At 35.5% G+C, this 10,682-nt stretch overlaps 1 protein-coding gene across 1 annotated transcript; it reads right to left on the bottom strand.

The window, feature by feature from the left end:
- Positions 1–1,268: 1,268 nt before the first annotated feature.
- Positions 1,269–9,146, bottom strand: map1lc3c (microtubule-associated protein 1 light chain 3 gamma). Its single transcript, XM_062032683.1, has 4 exons — positions 9,050–9,146; positions 3,071–3,126; positions 2,900–3,006; positions 1,269–1,509 (listed from the first exon to the last, which is right to left on the bottom strand). The coding sequence occupies exons 1-4, from the start codon at positions 9,111–9,113 to the stop codon at positions 1,347–1,349; spliced, it is 390 nt and encodes a 129-aa protein (XP_061888667.1). The 5' UTR covers positions 9,114–9,146; the 3' UTR covers positions 1,269–1,346.
- Between the last annotated feature and the right edge of the window lie 1,536 nt (positions 9,147–10,682).

Genomic DNA, 10,682 nt, shown 5'->3' with positions numbered 1-10,682 from the left:
GATGAGCTCAGGCCCAGCGAAGCCGACGGCGTTTCTGGGTGTTGTTGATAAACGGTTTTCGCCTTGCATAGGAGAGTTTTAACTTGCACTTACAGATGTAGCGACCAACTGTAGTTACTGACAGTGGGTTTCTGAAGTGTTCCTGAGCCCATGTGGTGATATCCTTTACACACTGATGTCGCTTGTTGATGCAGTACAGCCTGAGGGATGGAAGGTCATGGGCTTAGCTGCTTACGTGCAGGGATTTCTCCAGATTCTCTGAACCCTTTGATGATATTACGGAGCGTAGATGGTGAAATCCCTAAATTCCTTGCAATAGCTGGTTGAGAAAGGTTTTTCTTAAACTGTTCAACAATTTGCTCAGGCATTTGTTGACAAAGTGGTGACCCTCACCCCATCCTTGTTTGTGAATGACTGAGCATTTCATGGAATCTACTTTTATACCCAATCATGGCACCCACCTGTTCCCAATTTGCCTGTTCACCTGTGGGATGTTCCAAATAAGTGTTTGATGAGCATTCCTCAACTTTATCAGTATTTATTGCCACCTTTCCCAACTTCTTTGTCACGTGTTGCTGGCATCAAATTCTAAAGTTAATGATCATTTGCAAAAAAAAAAAAGGTTATGAGTTTGAACATGAAATATGTTGTCTTTGTAGCATATTCAACTGAATATGGGTTGAAAAGGATTTGCAAATCATTGTATTCCGTTTATATTTACATCTAACACAATTTCCCAACTCATATGGAAACGGGGTTTGTATTATGAAGTGATTGTAGTTATAATTATTGGTGTAACTTTATGAAGTGATTATAGTTATATGTAATTATTGATGTAACTGTGATTATAGTTATTATTGAAGTAACTTTATAAAGTGATTGTAGTTTTATATAATTGATGTAACTTTAAAATCTATAATTAATTTTTTTATTGTCTGCATTTTAATCTTAGCTTTTATTTTCTTTCATTTCACTTTGTTGTCCCACATGTGGTGCTGTGAAGCACTTTGGAGTCTGCCTTGTGTATGAAAAGTGCTATACAAATAAAGTTGCCTTGCCTTTGAAGTGATTGTAGTTATATCTAATTATTGGTGTAACTTTATGAAGTGATTATAGTTATATAATTATTGTTGTAACTTTATAAAGTGATTGTAGTTATAATTATTGATGTAACTTTATGAAGTGATTGTAGTTTAGTTAATTAAGTCATATTTATTATATTTAATAAGGTCATCTTTTGGTTGCATGTGAATAAGAAAGCGATGATGTGAAATTTACATAAGATTTATTGCGTCATTAAAATCCACACAAACATATTTTCTATTTACATGAACATTAATAGCGTGTTAAAAGCCGAACATCTCCTGCGAGGCGTAGGTCATGTACAGGAAGCCGTCCTCGTCCTGGTGGTCCTTGTAGACCTGCGCCATGGTCAGGGTCATGCTGGCCAGCCCGCTGTTGTTGATCAGCAGGTAGAAGGCCTGCGAGGGGAGCAGCGCCATGCGGTTCCTGTGGCACACCGGGTCAAGGGTCACCTTCGGCCGCTTGGGAACCACCTTTGACCTCACCGCTTAGCCACGCATCAACCCCCTGTCAGTTGGCTACACAGGCTTCACTGCACATCTTAAAAGTCTCCTCTGCTCGTATCCCTCGGTTGGTTACAGACGTGGGAAAGTTGGATCTCTGACCTGACTATGCTAATCTAGCATGATGCTAATTGTAATGTTAGCATGTAGGCTCACATAGCTATGCTACAGTTGCTAACCTAGCATGACACTAATTGTAATGCAATTATGTATCTCATATAGCATGACACCAATTAGTAGCTGAAGTACACAGTAATACTAGTATATAGTGATAAGTAGCTGAAGTACACAGTAATACTAGTATATATGGAGAGAAGTAGCCAGTAATACTAGTATATCTGGAGAGAAGTAGCCAGTAATACTAGTATATATCTGGAGAAAAGTAGCCAGTAATACTAGTACACATATGGAGAGAAGTAGCCAGTAATACTAGTACACATATGGAGAGAAGTAGCCAGTAATACTAGTACATATCTGGAGAGAAGTAGCCAGTAATACTAGTACATATCTGGAGAGAAGTAGCCAGTAATACTAGTACATATCTGGAGAGAAGTAGCCAGTAATACTAGTACATATGGAGAGAAGTAGCCAGTAATACTAGTACATATGGAGAGAAGTAGCCAGTAATACTAGTACATATGGAGAGAAGTAGCCAGTAATACTAGTACATATGGAGAGAAGTAGCCAGTAATACTAGTACATATGGTGAGAAGTAGCCAGTAATACTAGTACATATGGAGAGAAGTAGCCAGTAATACTAGTACATATGGTAAGTACACAGTAATACTAGTACATATGGTAAGTACACAGTAATACTAGTACATATGGTGAGAAGTACACAGTAATACTAGTACATATGGTGAGAAGTACACAGTAATACTAGTATATGGTGAGAAGTATCCAGTAATACTAGTATATGGTGAGAAGTATCCAGTAATACTAGTATATGGTGAGAAGTACACAGTAATACTAGTATATGGTGAGAAGTACACAGTAATACTAGTATATGGTGAGAAGTATCCAGTAATACTAGTATATGGTGAGAAGTACACAGTAATACTAGTATATGGTGAGAAGTATCCAGTAATACTAGTATATGGTGAGAAGTATCCAGTAATACTAGTATATGGTGAGAAGTACACAGTAATACTAGTATATGGTGAGAAGTACACAGTAAAGTGTTGCAATGCTGATGGACATTAAGAATGTGACTCGCATTAACGCTAATAGGCAACATGCTTGACTGCGTAACCATGACAACCATGGCAGCCGCCTGTCATGTGACCTCATAATAATGAATGAAGACAGACTACCTGATGATGGTGACAAACTGGTTCATGGTGAGCTCGTGAGGAACAAGAAACTTGGTTTTGTCCAGCGGAGGAAGAAACTTCTCCCGCTCATAGCGCTCGATGATCACCTGCCAACAGGAAGTGATGTCACTAGGCTCACCTGCCGTCATTGCATCATCATACTGTACTGACTGGGATCTTGTTGGGGAACTTGGAGCGGATTCCTGCCACCTCCTGCTTCCTGGTGGCTAAAGAAAGAGAAGAAGGTTTAAAAGTGGTAAAAGAAGGTTTAAAAGTGTAGTAGAAGGAGAAGAAGGTTTAAAAGTGTAGTAGAAGGAGAAGAAGGTTTAAAAGTGTAGTAGAAGGAGAAGAAGGTTTAAAAGTGTAGTAGAAGGAGAAGAAGGTTTAAAAGTGTAGTAGAAGGAGAAGAAGGTTTAAAAGTGTAGTAGAAGAAGAAGAAGGTTTAAAAGTGTAGTAGCAGGAGAAGAAGGTTTAAAAGTGTAGTAGCAGAAGAAGAAGGTTTAAAAGTGTAGTAGCAGAAGAAGAAGGTTTAAAAGTGTAGTAGCAGAAGAAGAAGGTTTAAAAGTGTAGTAGCAGAAGAAGAAGGTTTAAAAGTGTAGTAGCAGAAGAAGAAGGTTTAAAAGTGTAGTAGAAGAAGAAGAAGGTTTAAAAGTGTAGTAGCAGAAGAAGAAGGTTTAAAAGTGTAGTAGAAGGAGAAGAAGGTTTAAAAGTGTAGTAGAAGGAGAAGAAGGTTTAAAAGTGTAGAAGGAGAAGAAGAAGGTTTAAAAGTGTAGAAGGAGAAGAAGGTTTAAAAGTGTAGTAGCAGAAGAAGAAGGTTTAAAAGTGTAGTAGAAGGAGAAGAAGGTTTAAAAGTGTAGTAGAAGGAGAAGAAGGTTTAAAAGTGTAGTAGAAGAAGAAGAAGGTTTAAAAGTGTAGTAGAAGGAGAAGAAGGTTTAAAAGTGTAGTAGAAGGAGAAGAAGGTTTAAAAGTGTAGTAGAAGGAGAAGAAGGTTTAAAAGTGTAGTAGAAGTAAAAGTGTAGTAGAAGGAGAAGAAGGTTTAAAAGTGTAGTAGAAGGAGAAGAAGGTTTAAAAGTGTAGTAGAAAAAGGTTTAAGAGTGTAGTAGAAAAAGGTTTAAAAGTGTAGTAGAAAAAGGTTTAACAGTGTAGTAGAAAAAGGTTTAACAGTGTAGTAGAAAAAGGTTTAACAGTGTAGTAGAAAAAGGTTTAACAGTGTAGTAGAAAAAGGTTTAACAGTGGAGAAAAAAGTTTAACAGTGGAGAAGAAGAAGGTTTAAAAGTGGAGAAGGTTTAAAAGTGTAGTAGAAGAAGGTTTAAAAGTGTAGTAGAAGAAGGTTTAAAAGTGTAGTAGAAAAAGGTTTAAAAGTGTAGTAGAAAAAGGTTTAAAAGTGTAGTAGAAAAAGGTTTAAAAGTGTAGTAGAAAAAGGTTTAAAAGTGTAGTAGAAGAAGGTTTAAAAGTGTAGTAGAAGAAGGTTTAAAAGTGTAGTGGAAAAAGGTTTAAAAGTGTAGTGGAAAAAGGTTTAAAAGTGTAGTAGCAGAAGAAGAAGGTTTAAAAGTGTAGTAGAAGAAGAAGAAGGTTTAAAAGTGTAGTAGAAGAAGAAGAAGGTTTAAAAGTGTAGTAGAAAAAGGTTTAAAAGTGTAGTAGAAAAAGGTTTAAAAGTGTAGTAGAAAAAGGTTTAAAAGTGTAGTAGAAAAAGGTTTAAAAGTGTAGTAGAAAAAGGTTTAAAAGTGTAGTAGAAAAAGGTTTAAAAGTGTAGTAGAAAAAGGTTTAAAAGTGTAGTAGAAAAAGGTTTAAAAGTGTAGTAGAAAAAGGTTTAAAAGTGTAGTAGCAGCAGAAGAAGGTTTAAAAGTGTAGTAGCAGAAGAAGAAGGTTTAAAAGTGTAGTAGCAGAAGAAGAAGGTTTAAAAGTGTAGTAGCAGAAGAAGAAGGTTTAAAAGTGTAGTAGAAGAAGAAGAAGGTTTAAAAGTGTAGTAGAAGAAGAAGAAGGTTTAAAAGTGTAGTAGAAGAAGAAGAAGGTTTAAAAGTGTAGTAGTAGAAGGAGAAGGTTTAAAAGTGTAGTAGAAGGAGAAGGTTTAAAAGTGTAGTAGAAGGAGAAGGTTTAAAAGTGTAGTAGAAGGAGAAGGTTTAAAAGTGTAGTAGAAGGAGAAGAAGGTTTAAAAGTGTAGTAGAAGGAGAAGAAGGTTTAAAAGTGTAGTAGAAAAAGGTTTAAAAGTGTAGTAGAAAAAGGTTTAAAAGTGTAGTAGAAAAAGGTTTAAAAGTGTAGTAGAAAAAGGTTTAAAAGTGTAGTAGAAAAAGGTTTAAAAGTGGAGAAGGTTTAAAAGTGGAGAAGGTTTAAAAGTGGAGAAGGTTTAAAAGTGGAGAAGGTTTAAAAGTGGAGAAGGTTTAAAAGTGGAGAAGGTTTAAAAGTGGAAAAGGTTTAAAAGTGGAAAAGGTTTAAAAGTGGAGAAGGTTTAAAAGTGGAGAAGGTTTAAAAGTGGAGAAGGTTTAAAAGTGGAGAAGGTTTAAAAGTGGAGAAGGTTTAAAAGTGGAGAAGGTTTAAAAGTGGAAAAGGTTTAAAAGTGGAAAAGGTTTAAAAGTGTAGTAGAAAAAGGTTTAAAAGTGTAGTAGAAAAAGGTTTAAAAGTGTAGTAGAAAAAGGTTTAAAAGTGTAGTAGAAAAAGGTTTAAAAGTGTAGTAGAAAAAGGTTTAAAAGTGTAGTAGAAAAAGGTTTAAAAGTGTAGTAGAAAAAGGTTTAAAAGTGTAGTAGAAAAAGGTTTAAAAGTGTAGTAGCAGAAGAAGAAGGTTTAAAAGTGTAGTAGCAGAAGAAGAAGGTTTAAAAGTGTAGTAGAAGAAGAAGAAGGTTTAAAAGTGTAGTAGAAGAAGAAGAAGGTTTAAAAGTGTAGTAGAAGAAGAAGAAGGTTTAAAAGTGTAGTAGAAGAAGAAGAAGGTTTAAAAGTGTAGTAGAAGAAGAAGAAGGTTTAAAAGTGTAGTAGAAGAAGAAGAAGGTTTAAAAGTGTAGTAGAAGGAGAAGAAGGTTAAAAAGTGTAGTAGAAGGAGAAGGTTTAAAAGTGTAGTAGAAGGAGAAGGTTTAAAAGTGTAGTAGAAGAAGAAGGTTTAAAAGTGTAGTAGAAGAAGAAGAAGGTTTAAAAGTGTAGTAGAAGAAGAAGAAGGTTTAAAAGTGTAGTAGAAGAAGAAGAAGGTTTAAAAGTGTAGTAGAAGGAGAAGGTTTAAAAGTGTAGTAGAAGGAGAAGGTTTAAAAGTGTAGTAGAAGTAAAAGTGTAGTAGAAGGAGAAGAAGGTTTAAAAGTGTAGTAGAAAAAGGTTTAAAAGTGTAGTAGAAAAAGGTTTAAAAGTGTAGTAGAAAAAGGTTTAAAAGTGTAGTAGAAAAAGGTTTAAAAGTGTAGTAGAAAAAGGTTTAAAAGTGTAGTAGAAAAAGGTTTAAAAGTGTAGTAGAAAAAGGTTTAAAAGTGTAGTAGAAAAAGGTTTAACAGTGTAGTAGAAAAAGGTTTAAAAGTGGAGAAGGTTTAAAAGTGGAGAAGGTTTAAAAGTGGAGAAGGTTTAAAAGTGTAGTAGAAGAAGGTTTAAAAGTGTAGTAGAAGAAGGTTTAAAAGTGTAGTAGAAGAAGGTTTAAAAGTGTAGTAGAAAAAGGTTTAAAAGTGTAGTAGAAAAAGGTTTAAAAGTGTAGTAGAAAAAGGTTTAAAAGTGTAGTAGAAAAAGGTTTAAAAGTGTAGTAGAAAAAGGTTTAAAAGTGTAGTAGAAGAAGGTTTAAAAGTGTAGTAGAAGGTTTAAAAGTGTAGTGGAAAAAGGTTTAAAAGTGTAGTAGCAGAAGAAGAAGGTTTAAAAGTGTAGTAGAAGAAGAAGAAGGTTTAAAAGTGTAGTAGAAGAAGGTTTAAAAGTGTAGTAGAAAAAGGTTTAAAAGTGTAGTAGAAGGTTTAAAAGTGTAGTAGAAGAAGGTTTAAAAGTGTAGTAGAAAAAGGTTTAAAAGTGTAGTAGAAGAAGAAGAAGGTTTAAAAGTGTAGTAGCAGAAGAAGGTTTAAAAGTGTAGTAGCAGAAGAAGAAGGTTTAAAAGTGTAGTAGCAGAAGAAGAAGGTTTAAAAGTGTAGTAGAAGAAGAAGAAGGTTTAAAAGTGTAGTAGAAGAAGAAGAAGGTTTAAAAGTGTAGTAGAAGAAGAAGAAGGTTTAAAAGTGTAGTAGAAGAAGAAGAAGGTTTAAAAGTGTAGTAGAAGAAGAAGAAGGTTTAAAAGTGTAGTAGAAGAAGAAGAAGGTTTAAAAGTGTAGTAGAAGAAGAAGAAGGTTTAAAAGTGTAGTAGAAGGAGAAGAAGGTTTAAAAGTGTAGTAGAAGGAGAAGAAGGTTTAAAAGTGTAGTAGAAGAAGAAGAAGGTTTAAAAGTGTAGTAGAAGAAGAAGAAGGTTTAAAAGTGTAGTAGAAGAAGAAGAAGGTTTAAAAGTGTAGTAGAAGAAGAAGAAGGTTTAAAAGTGTAGTAGAAGAAGAAGAAGGTTTAAAAGTGTAGTAGAAGAAGAAGAAGGTTTAAAAGTGTAGTAGAAGAAGAAGAAGGTTTAAAAGTGTAGTAGAAGAAGAAGAAGGTTTAAAAGTGTAGTAGAAGAAGAAGAAGGTTTAAAAGTGTAGTAGAAGAAGAAGAAGGTTTAAAAGTGTAGTAGAAGGAGAAGGTTTAAAAGTGCACCATGTTTACACTGATTGTTTTATATGTATGTTTTATGTACGTCGCTTGGGATAAAAGCATCTGCCAAATACTTCAACATAAACATATATAAACACCTGAAAGTCTTTATATCAGCTAAAACCACCAATCTGTTTCACTGGATTCAGAATAAAACCAAATTCTGTTTTACCCAACAATGTTAGTATTTGAATATTGTTACTTGAAGACTTATTCTTGGTTACACTTATACTGTTAAGAAAGTATTGTCTTATACTTTGCCTAAAATGAGAATGCATCATCATCAGTGGAATGTGGTCCTAACTTTTACCCCTGTTGGCTTTTACAATCTTTATCTTCATCATTTATTTCAACTTTATGTTATTCAAGTATGACATTTTTAATTTGTAATTAATTTCATTGAAAAGCAATTCTATTATGGTCATACTCTTGTTTGCTAGCGGCTACGACTTCAGTACTATTGAAGATCTTTGCTCCTTCTCAACTCTGTGCTAATATTATTTTCACAAAATACAACCAATAGTACGTTAATGTTAAATCTTACTTGTGAAAAGTAATCCCCCGATTCCCATTTTCAACAGTCCGCACATTTGAGCAGGAACACGCTGAACACCATCTTTGTTTTCTACCTGTCAACTGTCACTTTAGCATCTTTGTTTTCTACTTGTCAACTGTCAGTTTAGCATCTTTGTTTTCTACCTGTCAACTGTCACTTTAGCATCTTTGTTTTCTACCTGTCAACTGTCACTTTAGCATCTTTGTTTTCTACCTGTCAACTGTCAGTTTAGCATCTTTGTCAACTGTCAGTTTAGCATCTTTGTCAACTGTCAGTTTAGCATCTTTGTCAACTGTCAGTTTAGCATCTTTGTTTTCTACCTGTCAACTGTCAGTTTAGCATCTTTGTCAACTGTCAGTTTAGCATCTTTGTCAACTGTCAGTTTAGCATCTTTGTCAACTGTCAGTTTAGCATCTTTGTTTCCTACCTGTCAACTGTCAGTTTAGCATCTTTGTCAACTATCAGTTTAGCATCTTTGTTTTCTACCTGTCAACTGTCAGTTTAGCATCTTTGTCAACTATCAGTTTAGCATCTTTGTTTTCTACCTGTCAACTGTCAGTTTAGCATCTTTGTCAACTGTCAGTTTAGCATCTTTGTCAACTGTCAGTTTAGCATCTTTGTCAACTGTCAGTTTAGCATCTTTGTTTTCTACCGGTCAACTGTCAGTTTAGGCTGCTCGCCAGCTCCTCATCACCACTTCAAGATGGCGGTCCAATTTCTCACGTCACAGCAGCCAACGTTGCGCCTTATAACATGTCTATGGAAGAAGAAGGTTTAAAAGTGTAGTAGAAGAAGAAGGTTTAAAATTGTAGAAGAAGAAGATTTAAAAGTGTAGAAGAAGAAGATTTAAAAGTGTAGAAGAAGAAGATTTAAAAGTGTAGAAGAAGAAGATTTAAAAGTGTAGAAGAAGAAGATTTAAAAGTGTAGAAGAAGAATAAGTTTACCAAAGCTCTTCCTCTGCTTGAAGGACTTGCTGTGCAGCTGCTGGCTTCTCTCCAAGGGCGGCATCGTGGACGGCGGGCGCGCGACCTAGGCGCGCGGACGTTAAATAGCGCGCACGCAGGCTGCGGCTCATCAGCTGATTGGCACGTCACGTGTCAGACGGGGTCCAGACAGTGGGGGGGTCTACTCTGGCTTCCTGTTTGTGTGACGTCACACGCGACACTAACACATAGGCGCATCGAAGTCTGGTGTTGCATCCTACATTCACGACAGTGACGTGCAGTCACTGGTGGCAGGTGAGGCGGGGCCTCACGTGCCATCATGGAAAAAAAAAAATGTAAAAAGAAAAAAAATTAATTAAATTTGTTTTATGTATCCAGTGATTATACTATAAAGTTATTTTCCATTTAAGTTCACCAGTTAAATTTAGATTATTTTTATTCAAAATCGCTGAATTTTCACATTTGCCGTTCAAATACTGAGAAGAGACGGTGCGGTGATCAGCAGCCAGTTGAGGCACGTCACTGCGTTGTGCCTCAACATGGATTGCGCAATGACTCGGCTAACTGCTGACCTGCTGTGCAGTGAGAGCGTATTGCTATATGAATTATATTACACATTTCCATAGTTTAGTTAGCTGAGGTATATAATGTACAGTGTATTTTGTCAACAACTGTATGTGTGTAACGTATTTCTTGTGCTGAGCAATCATAAAACGGCTGCAAAAGACGCACTGGCTGAGGCTTGCAGTAACCCCGCCTCCTCCGTAGAATGCACCGCCTGACGGGAGTGTTGTATCGACTAAAGCCCACACTTAAACTTTCCACGTGCAAGATTGAATCTATTTCAAAAAGTTATTTAATAAGAAGCCAAAAAGTGCAAAAACAATAATGTTCGTGTTGTAGGAGTTGTGAATGACTGCAGGGCCACAACATTAGGTACACCTGCAGACTGCAGCACGGATTTCATATTTCATTCATTCACAACTCCTCCAACACGAACATTATTGTTTTTGCACTTTTTGACTTCTTATTAAATAACTTTTTTAAATAGATTCAATCTTGCACGTGGAAAGTTTAAGTGTGGGCTTTAGTTGATATAACACTCCCGTCAGGGGGTGCATTAATCCAGCACAACAGCGGCGCATGGACTTCATTTATAAGTAAAGGTAAGACCATAATAACGTTTTTTTTTTAATTAAATGTGCTTTTTTGTGTGCTACAGTTTGTATGTGTAAAGTTAAAGTTAAGTTAAAGTACCAATGATTGTCACACACACACTAGGTATTAGAGATGTCCGATAATATCGGTCTGCCGATATTATCGGCCGATAAATGCGTTAAAATGTAATATCGGAAATTATCGGTATCTGTTTTTTTATTATCAGTATCGGGTTTTTTTTGTTTGTTTTTTTTTGTTTTTTTTATTAAATCCACATAAAAAACACAAGATACACTTACAATTAGTGCACCAACCCAAAAAACCTCCCTCCCCCATTTACACTCATTCACACAAAAGGGTTGTTTCCTTCTGTTATTAATATTCTGGTTCCTACATTATATATCAATATATATCAATACAGTCTGCAAGGGATACAGTCCGTAAGCACACATGATTGTGCGTGCTGCTGGTCCAC

This window comes from Entelurus aequoreus, linkage group LG22, assembly GCF_033978785.1.
Source record: "Entelurus aequoreus isolate RoL-2023_Sb linkage group LG22, RoL_Eaeq_v1.1, whole genome shotgun sequence".
NCBI lineage: Eukaryota > Metazoa > Chordata > Actinopteri > Syngnathiformes > Syngnathidae > Entelurus > Entelurus aequoreus.
The sequence above is the reverse complement of the archived record's forward strand: the minus strand, read 5'-3'. Positions and strand labels throughout refer to the sequence as shown.